A 22,501-nucleotide genomic window follows, 5' to 3' on the forward strand; every position below is an offset into this window, starting at 1 on the left:
TTTATTTGGCTGCGTCACACGCTTATATAGCTCTTGCGCTTCCTGTTCCTGCCACTCCTATGGGGAGGAGTCTATCTTTCCGTCACATCCCGTGATCTTCCAGTCGCCGATCCCTGTCTATTCCCCTACAAGAAGCCAAAAGCGTATGCAAGTCCAATAACACAACAGACAGATTGATGAGCAATGGACCCACTGACTACAGTTATCTGTGATGATCTAGACACAATCTCCAGCACAGGCAGTCTCTAAAGCTGGAAACTAGAAAGGGATACCAGAGAAAGGTGGTTTTTCCTATATCTGCTCAATTTCTACACTTGTAAGGACCTGCTACTCACTACTGCTGGAGAAGACACTAGAGCAGATGGCCTACTGGTCTCATAAATTTTGTAGGTCCTCTAGTATCTCTGATGATAAAGGCCCCCAAGTGCCTTTGTCGTCATATAGTATGGATCAGACCCCATGAAGACTCTGCTCTGACAAGGCATCCTTCCAGACAGGTACACAGTCTCTCAGAAGTTTTATTAATTGACCCAAGGATGCATGTCTATGTGTTTGGTCTTAATTTTAGCCAATTGTTCCTGGTTGTATAGTTTTAATGGAGTGAATTCACATGGCCCCACATGGGCTGAGTTATAAATCTGCCATGGATTAGACAGAGATCACTACAGCCATGGAGTGGATTGGAGAGGCTGCACAGCTGCTCCCCTTGCATGTGATGTGAAGCACGTGCCACATAGGAGAAATAGGGACAGTCTCCTGCCCCCTCCCCACCATCCCCCAGCAAATCTCCTCCTGGATTAAGCAAGTTCAGTAAAAGGTTGTCTGTTATCTGGCTTTTTTCTCATACAGATCCTGTTTTCTTTTCTGTGTCTGAGCCCATGGAAATATCTTTTTTAGTGAACTTCTATAATCTGTCTTAGCTTTCCAGTTAAAGATCGGTAAAGGCCCTACTGTGTGGTTTTGTGTGTGTGTGCCTGTGTATGATTTTGCAAATCTCAGTAGGCAAATGACTGTAAACTATTTGTTTTTCATCTTGTTTGAGTGGTCATCTAAGGGCACTACATATATCAAAATTTACTTGCCAAAAAGCTCCCTGTAAATTGTAAAGCTCCAGCTTTGCTTGCATAAATTTAAATCCCTGCATGGTCAGAGTTGTCCTAAAAGATTTATGTGTACTTATCACTTTCGGGGAAAAAAGCATAAGAGAACTCAAAAAAGTAGATAATGACTGATATTTTAGAGTAGCAGAATAATGAAGACCAGCTAAAATTTCTTTTTCATCCGTAGACACTCATGACATTTTACTGATTTGCAGACACGACAATTTCATAGTCATCAGCTGTCAAGACAGTTGTGGATTATAACCAACCTTACAAGTCACAGCAAACCAATTCTGAAATAGAAAAAAATATTTGCAAAGGACTTTCTTTACTATTAAGCCAACTTGAATGTTAACACAAACAAATCAAGCATGCTCTTTCACATACTTAAAAATATTTTGGCCTATTCCATAAGACTCACTTTTTCTAAAAATGAAGGTAGTTCTAATATTTACTTCTACGCAGCCTTATCCACTTCTGATAACATCATAACAAATAGCTTAGGACTTACAGACTGCCAGAGTGACTCCAGTTAGGAAAGAAGAAGCCATACAACACATGAAAGTGCTATAATTTCAAAATAATTAAAGACTAGAAACATGCTCAAAGAACTTTGAAACATTTCTGCCTTTACTGAGTCACAAAGCAAATCACAAAGCCATTTCTGGAGTCTCCCATGTATTTTTCAAGGTTGTTCAAGCTGCTCTGGGACATGTCCACGAGGGATGAAGGGATGGGTCTGTAGGTTGTTTATTTTTAGTGCCGAAGTTAGTGAGAAAACAGCAGTCACTGCCTTTGTGCACTTCCCTCTAGCCATTGCCTTTCTGCTGCTGGATACCGCAGCGCTGCCCCACAGCTGGCTGGGTGAGACCTGGCTGCACGTAGCAGGTGCTCCCAGGCAGTGAGGGCAGTGTGTGGTATGGAGCTGGCTGGCAGGCTGGGGACCAGCTCTCATCCCCATATCCCACCCACCAGCCAGCGGTGCGCACAGCAGGCAATCAGAGGAGTGAGCCAGCATCCAAACCAAGAAGCACACAGTCTGATAATCAGGAAAACCAGAATTAATGGGAGCATGGGCAACACTCGCTTTCCTCTGTATACTCCCCTGCTGTCCTAAACATGCTGTAGACAACACAGCTAGGTAAAGAGTTTGCACAGGCATACAAACACCTGTGATTCAATAGCCCCTTCATATAAATATCACATTTCAGCACAGCCACAGGCTGACACTCAGGATTGGGGTGAGCCCAGAGTCACAGGAGCTTGCTGGGAGTCTGCTGGAAACCAGGCTGGCTGAGGCGGCCACACTAGCTTGTGCTAACAAACTAGACTTGTCTTTGTGTCAGAGCACAAATCGAGCAAATTCGTGCCTGACCATCATATGTAGAATAAACACGCACAGAGTTTTCAAGTGGTCCCAAAGAGCTTCCAGTTTCTCTTGCCATTTAAAGTATCCACATAGTTTAAGGCCACACTTTGAGGCACAGACTGTCCCTGACACCAGCCAGCTGGTGGTACACCTGCAGCCACCAGCTTACCCAGGCCAGGACAGGCCTGCAAACATGGCATTGCCATCACTGACCGTTTTTGCCATGAAAGTCTTCTCAGCCAGCTGAGACAAAGCAAAGACATTTCCCTATGTGCTACATCTTCAGAGAAGCTTTGCATGTTCACCTTTTGATTAGCTTATACCTGTTTTCACTCTTTTCCAGGATTTTTTTTTTATCTTTAAGCCTGTCTAACCAGATTGAGAAACGTTTCCCTCTCTGAAAAAAAATCTGAAGTGGGACAATGTTACCAGGAAGGTCTGTGCTTCTTTAATCTTTGGGGAGGAACACCTAGCATGGGCTCCACAGGGCAGGGAGAAAGCTGTGGGTCTTCATCTGTCACCTACTGTGCCATAGAAAACCCAGCACAATGCACAGCACTGTTCTGCACCCCATGAGAGGTGCTGTGACCTGTTAAGCTGCCATTGCTTGAGGTACCCTTGGCATCTCCTCTCATCTGCTCTCATGTTCCTATTCCTGCACATGTATATGTATAATCCAGGAATTACTTAAGACCAACATATCTGGAGGTTTGGGTTACATTTGTAGAGGAAAAGTTCCTCCTTGTGTTTGTTTTTCCCATGTGTATATGTGGGATATAGTGGACAGACACTCCAAGCTGAAAAATGTGTGACTGCATTAGTATGATGCTGGGCTTGAGCTAGCTAACTAGACTTGTCTTTGTGTCAGAGCACAAATCGAGCAAATTCGTGCCTGTCCCTCATACGCAGAATAAACACGCACAGAGTTTTCAAGTGGTCGCAGAGAGTTTCCAGTTTCTTTTGCCAGTTAAATTATCCACATAGTTTAAGACCACTCTTTGACCCACTTGGATGGTTTTGTAATCTCAGAAACTGTCATTTGAAGTTCAAAAATTACTTCATATAAAAGCCACTTGTCAGCAGCAAAAATGTTTTCTACATTTCTGTTGCACACTGAATCTAGACATTAAAGTATGAAATGAACAAACTTCACAACAGCCCTCCTGCAAACATTCACTCAATTTCTGTGTACAAATCTTTTGCTTTCTATGAATAACTGATGAATATTATTACAATATTATTATTTCCAGTAAACTGGAAGAGCAGAGATCATGAGAACAGACTGCAGCAGAACACAGCAATGTCCCAATTTAGTGTTTAACCAGTAAGGTCGCCCTTGCTGTCACAACCTGGTTATCAAGTGACCCAGCAGTAGCCTGCCATGGCCATTTGGAAGCACTTTGCTAGTCCCAGGATTGCTAGCTGTGTGTGTGACCCTGTTCTGGCCTTCCAAGTGACCTCTACCATATACTTCACCTCAGTGACTTTTTGTAACCTTTTTATGCTTATCTATGTGGACTGGAAAATCTTGGGACTTCAAAAGAGTTTCAGGTTGTTTTCAGCCCTGCTTGACGTTATGGGAGCACAGTGCTTGCTTGGCCCTCCCAGTACCACCATAATTTCACAATAATTACAGTAGTTATTGTACAGGTGGAGGGGGCATCCATAAACAGGTCTTGCAAATCTGGGAACTATCCTGGCTACATCAAAGCGATAATAAATGCTGCTGCAATTGCGATTCCTGCTGGGTTGCAGATCTGATGCACCTTCATCAGCTATAATGGTGTAAGTCTTCAAAAGGGTAACATTGTTTTGCCCACTGTACTTGGCTTTCACAGAATCACAGAATGGTAGGGGTTGGAAGGGACCTCTGGAGATCACCTTATCCAACCCCTCTGACTGAGCAGGAACACCTAGAGCAGGGGGCACAGGAACGCATCCGGGCGGGTTTTGAATGTCTCCAGAGAAGGAGACTCCACAGCCTCCCTGGGCAGCCTGTGCCACTGCTCTGGCACCCTCACAGCAAAGAAGATTTTTCTCATGTTTAGCTGGAACTTCCTGTGTTCCAGCTTGTGCCCATTGCCCCTTGTCCTGTCATTGGGCACTATTGGAAAGAGTCTGGCCCCATCATCCTGACACCCACCCTTTAGATATTTATAGGTATTGATGAGATCCCACCTCCGTCTTCTCTTCTCCCGGCTGAACAAACCCAAGTCTCTCAGCCTTTCCTCACAAGGCAGATGCTCCAGTCCCCTGATCATCTTCGTAGCTCTCCGCTGGTCTTACTCCAGCAGTTCCCTGTCCTTCTTAAACTGGGGGCCCAAAACTGGACACAGCACTCCAAATGTGGTCTCATTAGGGCAGAGTAGAGGGGGAGGATAACCTCCCTCAACCTGCTGGCCACCTTCCTTTTTATGCAGCCCAGGATACTGTTGTCCTTCTTGGCCACAAGGACACAGTGCTGGCTCATGGTCAGCTTGTTGTCCACCAGCACTCCCAGGTCCTTCTCAACAGAGCCGCTTTCCAGCAGGTCAACTCCCAACCTGTACCGGTAGATGGGGTTGTTCGTCCCCAGGTGCAGGACCTTTCACTTGCTCTTGTTGAATTTGTGAGGTTCCCCTCGGCCCAGGTCTCCAGCCTGTCCAGGTCTCGCTGGATGGCAGCACAGCCTTCTGGTGTATCAGCCACTGCTCACAGCTTGGCATCACCAGTGAACTCGCTGAGGTTACACTCTATCCTATCGTCCAGGTCATTGATGAATATGTTGAACAGGACTGGACCCAGCACAGACCCCTGGGGAACACCCCTAGTGACAGGCCTCCATCCAGATTCTGCTCTGTTGAGCACGACCCTCTGAGTTCTGTTGTTGAGCCAGTTCTCTGTCCACCTTGCTGTCCACTCATCCAACCCACACTTCCTTAGCTTGCCCGTGAGGAGGCTATGGGAGACAGTGTTGAATACCTTACTGAAGTCAAGATAGACAACATCCACTGCTCTCCCTTCATCGACCCAGCCAGTCACGTCATCACAGAAGGCTATCAGGTTGGTCAAGCATGATCTTCCCTTGTTGAATCCATGTTGACTGTTTCTTATAACTTTCTTGTCCTCTACATGCTTGGAGATGACCTCCAGGATGAACTGCTCCATCATCTTTCCAGGGATGGAGGTGAGGCTGACTGGCCTATAGTTCCCCAGGTCCTCCTTCTTGCCCTTTTTGAAGACTGGAGTGGCATTTGCTTTCCTCCAGTCCTCAGGCACCTCTCCTGTCCTCCATGACCTTTAAAAGATGATGGAGAGTGGCTCAGCCAGAACATCCACCAGTTCCTTCAGCACTCACGGGTGCATCCCTTCGGGGCCCATGGATTTGAGTGGATCCAGTTTGCCTAGGCGATCTCTGAGCCAATCCTTCTCAATCAATTGGAAGTCTTCCTTTCTCCAGATTTTTTCTTTCTTTCCTGGGGGCTGAGATGCCTGAGGGCCAAGATGCCTGAGGGCCAGTCTTAGCAGTAAAGACCAAGGCAAAGAAGGCATTCAGTAACTCCGCATTCTCTGCATCCTGTGACACCATGTCCCCTTCCTCCTTCAGCAGTGAGACCACTGTATCCCCAGACTTCCTTTTACTGCTGGTGTATTTAAAGAAGCCCTTCTTGTTATCTTTGACATCCCTTGCCAGATTTTGTTCCAAGTGGGCCTTAGCCTTCATCGTTGCATCTCTGCACACCCTGACAACATTCCTATACTCCTCCCAAGTGGCCAGTCCCTTTTTCCACATACTGTGAACCTCCCTCTTCCATTTGAGTTTCTCTAGAAGCTCTTTGGTCATCAGTGCAGGTCTCCTGGCTCCTCTGCCTGACTTCCTCCTCCTGAGGATGCACCAATCTTGAGCTTGGAGGATGTGGTCCTTAAATACCGTCCAGCTCTCTTGGACGCCCCTGCCTTCCAGTGCCCAAGCCCATGGGATTTCTCCTAGAAGGTCTTTGAAGGGGCCAAAGTTAGCCCTCTTGAAGTCCAAGGTTGTAACCCAACTTATAGCCCTGCTTCTACTTTGCAGTATCCTAAACTCAACCATCTCATGGTCACTGCAGCCAAGGCTACCCCACCTCTCACACCCTCAAACAGCCCTTCCTTGTTTGTTAGGATAAGGTTGAGCAGCACATCTCACCTCATTGGCTCCTCCACTACTTGCATCAAAATGTTGTCCTTGATACACTGCAGGAACCTTCTGGATCTGCATGGCTTGCCGTGTTGCTTTTCCAGCAAGTATCAGGGTTGGTGAAGTCCCCCATGAGGACCAGAGCCTATGATTGTGAGGCTACTTCCAGCTGTCTGTAGAAGGCTTCATCAACTACCTCTTCTTGATCAGGTGGCCTGTAGCAAACACCCACAACAGTGTCACCCACATTTGGCTGTCCCTTAATTTTCACCCACAAGCTCTCAACTTGTTCTCCTTCCACTCCAAGGCAGAGCTCGATGCATTCCAGATGCTCCCTCATATAAAGAGCAACTCCTCCACCTCAGCCTTGCTGGCTTGTCTTTCCTGAAAAGCATGTGGCCATCCATGACCACATTCCAGTCATGTGAGCTGTCCCACCATGTCTCTGTGATTGCAGTCAGATCATGGCCCTGTGACCGCACATAGACCCCTAGTTCCTCCTGTTTATTCCCCATGCTGCGTGCATCAGTGTACAGGCATTTCAGAAAGGTGCTTGAGCACACAGGTCTCCCTGGAGGGGTGCACAAGGACCCAGTACAGCCATGCAAACCCTTGAGGTGGTTGGTCTCCTGGTTGCCATCGCATGAGGCCACCACAGCACCTTTACCACTGCTCAGGTTGTCCAAAGCAGTTTCTTCTGAACCTACCTCTGGTGCTATGGCCTACTCAGCCACTTAGTTTCAAATTATGACAGTGAGTACACTATGTTTATTAAGATACCCATAAAATGATTGCATTTTTGTTTGAGTTTTATTGGCACACAGTTAAATTGCCATGTCTGTCTAAGTATAACACACCAAAGCAGCAACCTGTGTGCTCCATTACTGCTAATGCACTTGTCACCTTGCAAACCTGAAGTAAAGCTCATAATCAGGGATGAGATATAAAAAGGAGTCCCAGGTATGCAAGGGATGCAGGACTAAACCCTTTGTGCTGCAATCTGCCTGTTACAGACACCTTTTTTGCTTTTCCTCATATCTGGGGCTTTAATATACCTTGGCAATGAAATGTAAAACATTTCTAATCAAAGACTTTAATGGACACATATCTTCAATTACCCCAAACACAAAAACATCAGAAGTCATCAGCTCATGCACTCCATATTACACACTTTATTGTAATCACACTGAAGAGAGTCAGAGGAGATGCTTTTGATGCAATACTATGCAGCTGTGCAATTTACCTGTTATTTACCTGATTGCATCTGGACTACCCTGGTCATTGCTAAAGCTGCACAAGTAAAAATCTGGCATGTGTCATTGCATCGTACTTATTTTTGCTTGCACATGCTGTAATTAATGTACAGTAGAAAAATTATCAGCAGCTGAAAAGGTAAACTGGTTTCAGATTGTAGTTGCAAATAGAAAAATTGCATAACACAATAAAAAGACATGAACGCAGGAAGCAAAAAGTTATTCTCCAGGCACTGTGTAAATTCTGATGCCCAACTTTGTAATGACATCTGCCCATTGCAATGTGACCCCATCAAAGTTCATGTTACTATTTTTTTTCAGCAACCATTTTACTTTTCTTACGTATGAATCTGATACGTCACTGACTGTAGCTATGCCTTGCCAACTTCCTCGCTCTGCCAGCCACCTTCCCTGAAGCATGCTACCTCCCCAGCCAGGTGGTAAAATGTCAGGGAGAGGACTGTAAGTGATTTCTGTGTTTTCACAGGTCAGACAGGAGGGGCCAGTGTCCCAAAGACATGCACCTCCTCCAGCATAGAAACACCCACTATTATATGCAACTGAAGTCTTTAGAAAGAAAACATAAAGACACAGGTGTGGGATCTAATCTTGTTATTGTCCTCTGATTTCTGCATTAAGAGGCAGAGAAAGAGATTCAAAGAGACAGCACTAGAAAGAAGGCGTGTGCTTCCATGGCTTGCTGCAGAAAAAATATGAAGTGTGGCTGGCTGGTATCAGTATACTGTAAGCATTAAAGAGGAACAGAGGAGATTTGTGTGATATAACTACCCTATGATGCAGTAAATAGATTCCTGTTGTTTCTACAACCAAAGCTAATTGGGCTGGATGCTTTAGATTTGCCTTTCATGTAATACAAAAGTGCTCAGAAGCAGGGGATGAACTAATTTCTTTTTTAAGCAGTTCCTCTAAGAGCTGAATTCTCACTCAAATTTCCTGTTTTCTGTTTGGTTGTGCCTGTTTGGATTTGTTATACTGCCAGTGTCGTCCACATGTCCCATTGCAGAGTCTGGTCACAAGCACTGCTATGGCAGGTAGTGCTCCCAGAGCAGCTGACACTCCCTTAGTAGCCCAGTTCTGTGTGTCTCATAGGAAAACCATTACAGCAAACACACAAAAGCAGAATGGCACAAATAACCTTGAAAAGACATTCACACATCCATTGGGTATTGTAACTCCAAATCCAGTCAAAAGATGGGTTGGCCTAGCCGTCACAGCAAGTCAGTGGCACAGCAGGACTGGGATTCCCAATGTGTACATCCCCATCTGCTGGGAAGAGGCAGATGCCTCCTTCTGATTCAGTGCTGCAAGGGGTGACTTCTTCCCTTCACCTTTTAACTATACAGAGATACACCAGCCAGTCTGTTTTGTCTTTTTGATCCACTCTTCTAAATACTGTTTTCAGCTCACCTGTAATTTGTTATCTCCCTTTAAATGACTAACTTTTCTTGTTTAAGATAGAGCATTTTGGAGTCAAATAGGTAAAAACATGTTAAGCTTTTCCTGTATTTTACTAGTGCAAATTTACTATCACAAATATTTACAGCAAGGCTCTCACGACCTTACGACCATCCCTACGACCATTCATAGATGATTAGTCATGCTCTGTACTGTACTGTTATTCGATATCTGGAGTGGGACTTCATTAATTTGCAGGCATTCTTAATGCACTGCATAATGTCAGAGATTACCAGTTTCCCAGAAATGAACTCTTCTTCCTCTGCTTAAAAGGATTTAATAGGGAAACAATGCAAGTGCCTCTACTTAGAGCTGCTTCTGCTGGTTCAAAGAGCCAAGCACCGATCCTATCCCACCATCTACTGGAACTCTCCAGAATCACAGGACCGCCTTAGAGAACGCACTCTGCAGGCCACAATCTGAAAAAGGCTGGAGGCAAGGGGAGTGCTCAGAGGAAATATCACTACACACTTGTACAGTCCACCAGACAGCTGCTGGTGAGTGCTATTTAGACACTCTGTTTACCAGGCTAGGTGAACTTCTGATCTGACCTGGAACAGGGACTATTTTTCCCCTTACATTATCTTCTAGAACAAACAATAAGATAATAATAATAATTTTTTTAAAAGGCAAGGGTTTGCACATAAATTTCCCTTTACCAATGTAGCACCACGAATGAGACATGCCCTAGATCCAGCTCCCTTGTGTCACAGTCTGCTACACCCAGACACCTCCACCTTGACTGTCACCAGACATGTACTTGACCTGTACACCAGATACACCTGCACCTTGACTCTCTTGACTCAGCAGATCTCCACATCAACCCCATTTGCTCCTTCACATGCACATATGGCTCGCCCACTCTGCCAGGCTCCTCAAACCAGCCTTACACTATGACAGAGGTACCGAATGCAGTTTTAGACCTGAAAATAGCATGAGGAAGTCTTTGGAGGGTAACAAGAGAAAGCTACAGCACAGTAAGAGTAATAAGCTCAGTGGGAGACTCTCCACTCCTTCTGAAGTGGGCACAACAATCAGTCTGAGAAAAATTTTAAATTTGGTTTAGTTAATTACAAACAGGTTATCATTTTGGAAAACAATACCCATAAAACCACCTACGGTTTAACAGCCCTACTCTAGACTCTCAGGCATGATTGGTTTGCTACCAAATTTGTCTCACAGGATGCTACTGATATCCCAATAAATCATACCATGGGAGATGCCCTGATCCTATCGAAGGCAAGGGCAAAAAGTCATATTGACTTAGCAGAGGATGTATTTGGCCTTATAAAGCAAGAAGCAGAGCAGAACAGATCCTCACCCTGTCTTACATTTCAGGGGGGAACCTCTAAGATGTGGCTGTGACTTTAGACTCCTTTCTCTAGTCACTGTTTATCTGCTGGCATTTTAATAGAGATTTTGCTTGTTTAGGTGGACCCCAGATCAGTCCCCCCCAGAAAGCATGGCTGAACCCTTCTGCCTGGCTAAGGTTCTGACTTCACACATGTCTGAGCTTGGTGCTAACACTCCCAACATTGAGAATGGGGCTCCAAAATCAGTCAGGAGTCAGTTTATATATAGAAAGGTACTTGAAATACTTTATAATCAAATTATTATTACTGGATTTCATCAGGAACAGAAAGCGAATGTGGATGGTACCCCTTTGTTCATTTCGACTTCCGTTCACTAGATTACATGCTTACAAGCAATACTGAGTGTGTAAACATTCAGGCTTGCGGTAATACCCGTGAAGAAAGCAGGGAAACACTACACCCTTGGAGCTGCTGCCTCTGCGGTGCTGGCTGCTGGCAGTGCTCCTTACAGATGGGGACACTGTTGCTCCAAGCGCTTTGCAAAGGCAGAAGACCATCTTCCAAAGCACTGTGTCAGGGTGAAAATGGATGCAGAATCCCTGCCCACTTGCCAGTGTCCTCTGCAGGGGCAGCAGAAGGGCAGATATGTAAGTTGCGTCTACGCTTATGATGGCAATGTGGCACAGAGCAGGTGCTGTCAGCTGTAAGCGCCAATGACGTCTCAGTCTCTGCCATGTCAGTCTTCAGTCCTGCTCTACACCCCAGTAAATAACATTTACATAGCATTTGAATATATGATTCAGCTGTCCTCTGTAGTCTTACCACATCTTTTGCATTCATCTAATAAATAACATTTAGAAGGAGCAGGAGAGTTAACTACCCTACATACAGCCAAACGCTGATGCATAGGCAAATGTGGGCAAATAAACGGGCAAAAAAATCTGTGTTTCTGCTGCTAAAAAAAAACAAAACAAAACACCCAAAAAAAAACCACCCAGCTACCACTGACAGTATCAAAAGTCAGGAACACTTTGCTTAAATTAAAGAATAATGTAAATTAACAATAATAAAGCTATCATATTTATCTGCTGCCTAGACCAGGCTCTACCTCTTTTGTGGCTTTGCTGTCCTTAGCCAGGGTTGCTCTCATAGCCACTGAGCACAGGAAGTCCTGAGGAATTTGAAGCCATTTCTTTCAAGTCTTCTAAGAAGCAATAAACAGATACTTACAGAGGAGTCGGCACTCAAGACCAACTCTTAAATCTCAACTTTTCTGGCAGCCTCTGAGCTGTGATATGTCTACCATGGCTGAGACACAGAACTGCATTCACCTGGTGCTCATGTCTACGTGGGGAAAGGTGTCTTGCTAAAGCATTAGCTTTGCTTCTCTTCTGATATATGTAGAGGGCTGGAGTTGCCAGCTGTCAGACACGCTCTGTCCCTGCGGGTTGCGGACACCTATCTCAGAGGAAGTGCCTGGTTCTCCCATAGCTGACGGCAAGCTGAACCTCTGGCAGATGTACACAGTGCCATAGGGAATATTGTTCCCCATGTGGGACCCACAAGAAGTCAGCTTCCAGGTGTTTCTCCCCCAGATTCCCCAGCTGCATACCTGCAATGCACCTCATTCCCAGACTAATGCACTGCAAGATTGAGACCAGACCAGTAATCTTCAAAGCCCATTGCCTCGATCTCAGGAGCTGAATGGAAGGACAGAGCCCCAGTAATAGTAAATTAGCAGGTAAAACTGTATTTAATTGATCAGATTAGGTAGAGGCCAGCTAACTGCAGAGTGGTAGAGTGGCCAGCACTGCAGCTGTGCCCAAGGTCAGAAATCCTGTGTAGAGGGCAAATGGCCTCTTGTCACATGCAGGAATCAAAGGTCATTTTGGGGCCTTTTGAAGATCACTAGGGGTGATAATTTGCAGTTCAAAATGCTGACACTGACACATCTCCAGCTCCAGTGCCTATTCCATGAAGACAGCAGCCTCATCAGCTCTTCGAGCAGAGCCACATTGTTAGGTTGGCTCCCAGATTGCACAGACAGCATTTGCCACACGGTGGATCCCTCCTCAATATAAAAAAGGTACGAGATGAGCCAAAGCACAAGTCAGTCAGCACTAGAGAAAAGAAACAGAGCCAGTCCCTGTCTCCACAGTACCACCACATGCCTCTCCACAGTTAAGGACCCTCGAGCAGATCATGCTGCCACATTTTGGAGAATTTCAGCTCTGGTCTTTTGTTTCAAGCTGTTGAGGCTGTAACGCTTCCTGGACAATACTATCTTTTTCCAAAGACATAGTTTGGATTTAGGTTCAGAAGCAGATGCTTGGGATGTGAATCAGCTCCAGGTACAAATCCTACAGTGTCCACATGTACGTTATATCTCTATCTGTTGTAGTCATGGGAATCAGTCAAAACACCTGAAGAGAATAAATAGAGTGAGTAAGTCTAGGGGCTTCTTAGGCTGACCAAATTTAGGCATAGCTTTAGTGTAGGTCCTGTCTGTACTTTTGGCCTAAAAGTGTCTTTCTTTTCTAATATTCATATGTTATTCACAAGTAGTGATGTGTTTTTTCCAGAGCACCAGTGCTAAGTAAACTTGTTATATCCCTCCCATTCACCAGCCCCTAGGCACTGCCAGTGATCTACTGCTCCAGGTAAATTCCAAGACAGCTCATTTATTGTTATTTCATCCATGGAAACAACCCAGCAAAAAGCAAAGCTCAGCAGGGTCCCGTCCCCTTTACAGTACAGAGTCTGAATCCCCAGCTTAGGGAGGCAGAGGTCCAGTCAAAAAGGTAGCATGAAGACATGGGTCTACTGTTGGTTTGACAGACGCTGGCTTTGGGGCACCCTCTGTGAACCATTATACCTGTAGCGCTATGCTGTTGGAGCTATCACTATCCACTTCAGCCATGGTAATGTGCTCTTAGTTATTATCACTTCATTAAACATTGTACTTTAACTAACTGTAATTGGGTAGAAAGGGCTTGCTAATTTGTGTTGTCCATACAGGAGTTAAATCAGGAAACAGGTAATCACTGAAAACATCATTTCACGAGCCATGTTCATTCACATGCTGGCAGCACAGTTGTTCAGGCAGCCTGCTCACCAGGCTGTCCATGAGTGCTACACATGCCGCTCGGCTGGCACAGCGAGCATGTCTGCACCCGACCTGCGCTGCCAGCTCTGCACATGCTCCGTCTGCCAGCCAAGTCCCACTCACCCTCCAAGGCTTTTTTGTGTACAGGCAGCGCTCGGCTGCTGAGGCTGGATGAGATGCAGCATCTCTCAGACCTGCTTGTAGGCAGTTTCACTCACTGAAGCCAAGACATTTTTCAGAAGCTCAGTTAGCTTCCAGGGATGTCATTTTAAGAGGGTCCATAACAAACAGTATATACCATTCCCATCGAGCTAGTGTTAATGTCCTTGCCTTGACAACAACCTGCAGCCGTAAAGCGAGTTTAATTCTCTGACAAGAAGATTGGCGACAGCTATTGTTGCATTGTTTACTGTCATATATGGGATTCTTCCCTGAAAAGCTTGGAGATGGAATTTGTCTGGTCTGGTTGTAAATAATGAGATCGACAACAATGGATTTCAGTTCTTCGTCAGTGTTTGATCAGCACAAAGGTAAGTCATCTGCTACAAATTTCAAAATCCTGTGGTCCTCCCATGCCTCTCATGCAAATGTACTAATATTACTTGACAGAATTAATAAAATTAATTTTTTTAAAAGATCAAGTCTCATAGAGATTTATTTTAGTTAGGCATGAAGGAATTTCTTCCATCAGTTTTAGACATAGATATTTCAGCTATTGCTGCAGTGATTTTTAAAAATAAAATTTTTCAGCAGAATAGCAACAGCATCTGATTGCTCTTATGCTTAGCATTGAGAGATGTATGCATATATTTATTGTTATATTCTATTTGGGGCCTTTTATGGATATGTATGTATACAAACAATTGCAATATTAGCAAACAGCAGTTTAAAATGGAGTAAAAATTTAAGAAAAGCTGACTTTCATAAGTCTACTAGTTTCTATACATTTGAAGGACTAGATGCTGACAAGTGATCAACTTTATTTCAGCAAATCTTAGCTATACAGGTAAGTATTGCCATAATTATGAATTTAAGATAACTTTAAAAGCCCAAACATGAAGATTTTCTACATGGTAAGGCTGCTATGGAAATACAAATGTCTCCTGTTGTCTGTCTTTAAGTTCAATGGTTGAATTTCATGTCTGTCTTTGCCAATACAAGCTTGTATGTCTTACAGCTTAATCCACTATAACGAATGTAGTGGCATTCCTTTTATGTTCCCAAAGCAGGAAGCTGTCATTGTTTGATTATCTGTGTTGCAACAAATTTCTCTTTAAGTCAGCTTGCCAAATAATTTGTGTGCAGTGGCCACAGTTTCCAGTGTACACCTGCAAAGTGTCCAAGCTGACATGGCCATACTGGCCCCACAATGAAGGTGCTGACTGTAGAAAAAAGATGAAGGGCAGGAGGAAGACCGATGCTGCGGTGCCTTTTGAGCAGCTGGATCCCACGGGTTCTACTTTTGTGCTTGCCTAAGCTTCTTTCATGAATCCAAAATAAATACACCCCATGTAAAGCAGTGGACTTATGGGTGCCTTTCAGCTACAGTAGTGCTCTTAAGCAAGTCTTGAGAGTACTGGTCTACGCCTGCCTGCTCTGAGTAAAAGGGAAGGAGTGGGAAGCCATCAAGCAAAATTGAGTGACAAGAGACAAAAAACACTACTTGCAAGGATGAAGAAGGGAAGTGCAACAGAAGGGGAATCTGTACTGCAAGAATAGAGACAGGTGCTCCTAGGTCATGTGCGAATGACACAAGGAGCATTCTCTCCAACAGAACAGAGGTGTGAGATTGACTGGGCTTCTGCAGCGCCAAACAGCTGTTTTCAAACTCTCCTTCTGTGGGCACTACAGGTATGCTCTGTGCCACACACCAACCCAGCAGTGCTCAGACTGGGGAGGGAGTGGGGAAACCCTGCACACTCAGTGCCATGGGGATGGCTACCAGGGAGCTGATGGACTTGGTGCTGGAAATGAGGCTGGAATATGAGCAGGGCAGGGGAAGGAGAAGTCAAGTCTCCAGATAGATAAGGGGACAGACAGCAATGCAGGAGACTACTGAACCAAACCACTTTATCTGGATAGAAGTGAGAGAGTTGGGAGGCAACATCTGCCTGTACCTCCCCTTCCTCCTAATCTGCAGCCCTGCCTCCTGCCAGGCCACTCTCCACAAGGACCCATCCTTATTCCTGTCCAGCATCACCTTTGGCAGCCAAGAGGGCCAACCGAGTTCTGGGGTGCATCAAGCGCTGCATTACAGTCAGTCGAGGGAAGGGGATTTTCCTGCTCTGCTCTGTGCTGTTCCGGCCTCACCTTGAGTACTGCGTGCAGTTTTGGACACCACAGTATATTAAGGATACAAAGCTACTAGAGAGTGTCCAGAGGAGGGCCACAAAGTTGGTGAAGGATTTAGAGGAGCAACTGTATGAGGAGCGGCTAAAGTCACTTGGTTTGTTCAGCCCAGAGGAAAGGGGACTGAGGCCAGACATCATCACGGTCTGCAGCTTCCTCACAAGGGGAGGAGGAGGGGCAGGCGCTGATCTCTTCTCTCTGGGGACCGATGACAGGACCCGAGGGGATGGCAGGAAGATGTGCCAGGGGAGGTTTAGGTTGGGAATCGGGAAAAGGTTCTTCACGCAGAGGGTGGTGGAGCCCTGGAACAGGCTCCCCAGGGAGGCAGTCATGGCACCAAGCCTGATGATATTCAAGAAGCCCTTGGACAACACCCTCAGAGACATGGTGTGAATTTGGGGTTGTCCTGTGCAGGGACAGGAGTTGGACTTGATGATCCTTGTGGGTCCCTTCCAGCTCAGGATGTTCTATGATTCTGTGATTCTATGATCTCCAGCCAGATGTCACACACCACTCACAGCACCTCCCCAACAAGAGGATCCCCTCTTGATAAATTCAACATGTCCCCTCCACCACCACTGCAGGGACACTGGCTCATTAGATGATTTGTGACTTACTGTTTGCTTTCCCTGCTAGCCACATGGGACACACAGTAATGGGACACTGAAACCATTGTCTGTCATGCAAAGAAAGCTCTATTCAAAATCTACAGTGTACGGTGGATTTTACCTAAATAGCATGTTAGTGTCTTGGAACATTACTGGTTTAAGCAGGCAAGGAGAAGGGGAATAGCTTTCATTGGCGCAATTTTGAACAATGGAAGAATACAGACTAGATTTCAAACATATCAGATCGATATCTGTTGGTTCAATTGTATAATCCAACCCTCCCTATAAACTCCTCTCCACCCCACACACCAGAAAACTATCCCAGATACAGATCAAAAAGCCAGCATTTCAGGCTTGAAAATCATACTGTTCCTTTGCAAGACTTCCTATGGTACTGCTCATTAATATCTTACAATACTTATCAACAGTAACAGCAGTAGCAATGTGGGACTTAAAGAAGCCAACATCAGAAATCCCTCCCTACTGCTTGGTGCCATTTAAATGTGTGCTGTACCTGGCTTCAAATATCTACCATTTAAACAGAGAAGCTAGACAAAGGCCTGGACTAGTACATTCACAGCCAGGCACACACAGGGATTATTATGTTGTTAAGCAATCAATAAATCCGTAATATCAGAGAGCAAGCTACAATTTCCAAAAACTGTACTCATCCACCTCTCACTGACCCTTGACACTGACATGCTGAAATCAAATAAATTGCCTAGTATCACATCCTACTGACAAGCTGTGGAAAATCACATAAGGCATTTGGCTACTAGTGGAGACAAGAGGGTTTATTGGGAAGCAAGGAGCAAATTATATATGTAAATTTTTCTTATTCACAATAAACATAAATTATCCTGTTATTCAGCCTTCAGTTATCAAAACTTAAAGTTTTAGCAAAGTCTAAATCAGTCATTGCCAAGACCACAAACACTAAACTGCAGCAAATTTATTTAGACCTTAAAAATCCAATGCAGGAGAAAGCATGCACTTAACGTACATCTAACATGCACGTTGTAAAACAACACATCAGGCAACATCACAAATCATGTAAAACATGCTTTCTGCATAGGGTAGTCAGAGCAGAATTAATGTCACAAGCAGCATAATTTCAGTACTCCGAATCCTGTGATCATTCTGCATGTTTCTTTATATGCCCCTTTTCAACCAAATGACAATTACTTTGTCTGAATTAATGATGTGCTTTTAAAACACTGCAGCTTTTTTTCAGATAGATTGGGTTTTGACTTTTATTATTTGAAGGATTTAGGTACAAAGAAAATGTTACAACCCTGTACGTCGTTTGGTATTTGTTTACTAAGATTCTTCCAGATCTTTCTATGCCACTGTTGTGCCAGCCTGTAGTTTTTCCCTACCCTTGCTCAATATGCAGGCTCTTAGTTGGACCTTCTGCCTTCCTGAAGCTGACTGAGAGCTTCCTTTCACCAGTAGCACAGCAACTTTCCAAAATAAAATGCAAAATGTATCTAAAATGCCATCAGTACTCACTGGCATTTACAGAACTCCAAGATAATAAATGAAGTAACGTTAACACATTTGAAGATGGAGGGTCAGGCATTTGGCTGTTCACAACCCCTTTATTCTGCATGGTTCTGGTGCCCCAGCCACAGCCAAACTCCCCAGAAGGGTAAATTCACAGACAGGGACACAAGTGCTCAGTACCTCACTGTCGCCTTCTGCAAAACACCCACTCTCCAAACCATTCATCTTCTGCCCAGAAAGATGCCTGCAAAAAAAATGGCCTGCAAGCTTTGTACCCATGCCTCCTTGTTCCTTGACAGGGTAAGCTGAAGGAAGATGAAGTGGGAGATTTTGTGGCACCTGGAGCCAAGTGCACCCAGCATAAATGACATCCAAGTCCTAGTGGCATTTCCTGCTTGCTGTCATGTAAAGCATCAGAAGACCATGCATCTGTCCTCCTCCTCACTTGCCACCAAAAGCCACACAGACCATGTAAAAGACATCCCACTTGAAGTTGTGTCACCCTACAGAAATGGAATTCATGTCAGTCTACTTTATGTCAGATGCACAATATGGGCACTCATTATTTCCTCCTGGCCCAGCCTCCATTACCATCAGGGTGACAGCTTGGTCCACCTGCCTCTCCTTGCTCTGACAGCCAGGACTCATGGGTGGGGAGATGTGAATCCTGGATGTGGCTTCATGCCACCATCCCTTAACAGGAGTGGGGCCCACATTCTGCAAGAGCAGGCATGGGGAAAACATCTTCGTTCATCCGTCCATCCATCCATCCATCCATCCATCCATCCATCCATCCATCGCTTTGCTTCATCTTCTTGAACAGGGGGATAATTACTCTGGGGAAAGCAGATTCAGCCCAGCGCAAACAAAGGCACAGGGGAGAAGGTGTTTTGGTTTTAGTTACAGGCAAAAGGGCAGAGGGAGTCAGGGATCCTCATACAGGTGTGCATCCATGTCCTCATCTTCCTGCCATCCTGCCCCCCAGGTAAGCAACTGCTCTGCTTGGGAGATTAAGAGTTCCCTTTTGTGGCTGGATTGCTCTGCTCCTGCCTCATAGCAGGAAAATTTATCAGTATTTACATGGCTAAACAGCAAAAAGTACAAAATTTACATGTGTAATGCATAAAAGGAGCAGAGGGCCCCTTTGATCTACTGGCTGTCTCTGTATATCTAATGGTTTCTTTCCAATGCCAGCAGCATCTTCTCTGTATACCATTCCCATATAACCACCACACACAGCTGTGAAAGGAGCTGTGTCGGTGCTTGTGGCTGGCACCTCCTGTGTACCTCCAGAGACTGGCCAAGAGGAGCAACACAAGTGATGATGTCTGCCTTGTCTCCTTGCCTTCCACCCAGACCATACTAAACCCCTCTTTGAGTAAGGGACTAGTTCAGACCTGAGCTTGTAATTAACATGTCTTTGCTGAGTTTACCAATTGTGGGAGCAGCCTGCAGATCTGGCATGATAAGAAAATCTGATTAATGGGCCCTGTGGTAAAGTAATTTCTTTTTTCATATACTAGTCACTGATTATGAGTCTCTAGAGGCAATGACTCTTAGTCTTTCCTGATCTCCCAAGCACACAGGTCAAAGCTTCTGAGCTAAATGAACAGTTGCCTCAGCAATAGACTCCTCAATAGAATAAAAATCAAGTTAACATTGTTAATTTCCAATTTAATAATTTACAATTTTTTTCAAATTAATAATTTAAAAGACCAGCTAGAAGAAAGAAATTAAATTCTCTTCAGTTGAGTAGTAATGCAAAGGGAATCTGTGCACTGGTGAAGGCAGATCAGCTTTCTCATTTTCCAAAGCCTAAAACCAGAGCTCTAGCTTTGACAGACTAACCTTTCCCAGGGTAAGAGCTGGTTGTGTTTCCATGGCAGCCAAGTTTTGAAGTCGAGAGTGATGATTGCATCCCAGGGAGAGAAGATCACATGTGGGGAATTACACTGGGCTGTAAACCCCAGTGTGGATCTCATGTGGGTTCAGCAGCGACAGCATCTGATCACAATGTGAATAGCGTGGCTAATACTTTAAAATTATCTTTAAAGATCTTTTCTCACTCAAAAATATATATTACAATGTTTAAAATATAATTTATATCAATGTCTTAATAATAATGTGTTATTTGATTATGAAAAAGACTTTTCACTAACTTTTCAAATTCTCTTTAAACCACCTCCCTTTTTTCTGCACAGCTTACACAGCAAAGCTATCGCCAGAAGACACGACAGTAAGGATAAGTCACCAGTCACTAAATCTGTCTTTCCTTTGATAAACTCTCTAGTCTCATTTAGGCATCAGTTTTACTTTCTCCAGCTAATAAGGTAGTGCAGTGGCTGGACAAATGTTATGCCCTGTAGCTCTGAACCTCAGCCACAGTGAACAGCACAGCTCACTGCAGCTGTACTTCTTTTTGAGTTACTAGAGATAAGAAACTCTTTTTTAAATTAAACATGAGACTGTGGCTGGCCAACAATACATATTTATAGCATTTTACCATTACATCAGATTTGACCCTGCACCAAAAAATCAACTCTTTTGACTCTTGGAGTTAACAGGTTAATAGTGCACTTGAAGCCAAAGGAGGTATAGGCATGTGGAGCACGGGATGACCAGTCTGGAAGGAAGTTACAAGGAAAGAAGCAAAGAGACAATCATTGCATTAATTTATCTAGAAACAAAAACCTGACGAGTGTTCAGGAATACTCCCTGAACATGGCATCTGCTTTAAATAATACCTCATACTGTAACTGCCAAACAAAATAAACCTCTCCTGGGTTCGAAGCAATAGTCCACCTTTCCTTTTTTAGAAATTATTAACACAAACCATTGCTGCCAGGGGTTCACTGCCCTGAGAAGAGAATTCCCCTGGACACTGCAGGGAAAGGAAATTAAAAGCCTCTTCTGACTGGAGCAAGGATAACACTGAAACTGAAAACACCTGTGTCCTGATTTCATCCTGTCTCATGAAAGTGTAGCCAGCAATATTATGAGCTACTTCAGTTATTTCATTGTTTCTCAAGTCACGTTTCATTAATGTCAGTATGATTTCTTATAAGAGGTGGAAACTTTCCAGATGTTTTCTTACAACCTATCAGTGTCTATGTCTGATGGTTTTTGGAAGAAGTTCTAATAAAAAACAAGTTTTAGATGACTAACAAAACCCACAGTGCTGTTTAGATACACTTTGTTCCACCCTGAGTTATATAGTCAAAAAACTCAGTTAAATAAGTGCCATTATTTTCACTGTTAATCATTTGTACTTGCTCTCCACTTACACACGGACTACTCCTCCCCTGCAGGTGATGCAGCAGAAGAGATAGACTTGACTGTGGTTTACCAAGCAGCAGCTAATGGCGATGTGAACACACTAACTGCAGTGATTCGAGAAGATCCTTCCATCCTAGAGTGCTGCGACAGCGAGGGTAAATGAAGGCTGAGCTTGTTGTCAGGGGAATAGTTGCTTCAGCTTGCAACTAAATTTTCTAATTTTTATCCTGATTTTTGTGTTCAGCAAATTATATTTAGTAGCAGAATATGGGAAATTTTAGTTATTCTTTGGGGCATCCACTGGAAATGCGCAGTTTGGACACTTCCTTCTCCACTGTAATTGTAAGGTTTGTTTATATGGATACAAATAAGGTTTTTTGCTATAATCAGACAGTACTTTATTATGAATCTATTTTGTCTTCTCTAGGGAGATGCTTTGAAATTGTCATTTCAGGGAAAGAAACAGAACCTCTTTTATCAAAGCCAAATGCTATACATTCTGCACATCTCTAGAGTAGAGGGTTACAGTCTTTTGCATTTAGAAAGTATGTGTACAGACAGAGTTTGAATGATTTTGTCATGTAATTGTTTGCCAAAGAGTTGGTTGTACAATGTGCAATGATATAAATAATCTGTTTTAACTGTGAGACTGTGCTCCTTTTCATTTTGTGTTCAGGTTACTACCTAATGTTATTACAAAGTACTATCCATTGACTGGCTTTTATAGGCACCTATTTCCCAACTGAAATAGAGCCACAGATCTCAGGAAGCTTCTCTCAAGGAAGACTTTGCTTATTTAAAAGTATTTTTTTTACTGCAGTTTCTTTTAAAGGGTCCATATGAACACTGTCTATTCCAATCTTTATCAGCTTTTACCAAGTTACCAATTTTTCCTACACTTTAAACCAGACATCCTAACTGTTATCTTTAAAACATCTATTGGTCAATAGATGGGTCAATAGATTGGTCAACTGGAAAACACTTAATCAAGC

At 44.1% G+C, this 22,501-nt stretch overlaps 1 protein-coding gene across 1 annotated transcript in view; it reads left to right on the forward strand.

Moving 5' to 3' along the window:
- Positions 1-14,063: 14,063 nt before the first annotated feature.
- ANKRD55 (ankyrin repeat domain 55) overlaps positions 14,064-22,501 on the forward strand; it is a 49,303-nt gene continuing 40,865 nt past the window's right edge. The window contains exons 1-2 of the mRNA XM_075079063.1: positions 14,064-14,300; positions 21,542-21,664. Of these exons, the coding sequence (XP_074935164.1) occupies positions 14,246-14,300; positions 21,542-21,664 (178 nt within the window). The 5' untranslated portion in view covers positions 14,064-14,245. The remainder of the gene's footprint in view (positions 14,301-21,541; positions 21,665-22,501) is intronic.

Source organism: Phalacrocorax aristotelis, chromosome Z (genome assembly GCF_949628215.1).
Source record: "Phalacrocorax aristotelis chromosome Z, bGulAri2.1, whole genome shotgun sequence".
NCBI lineage: Eukaryota > Metazoa > Chordata > Aves > Suliformes > Phalacrocoracidae > Phalacrocorax > Phalacrocorax aristotelis.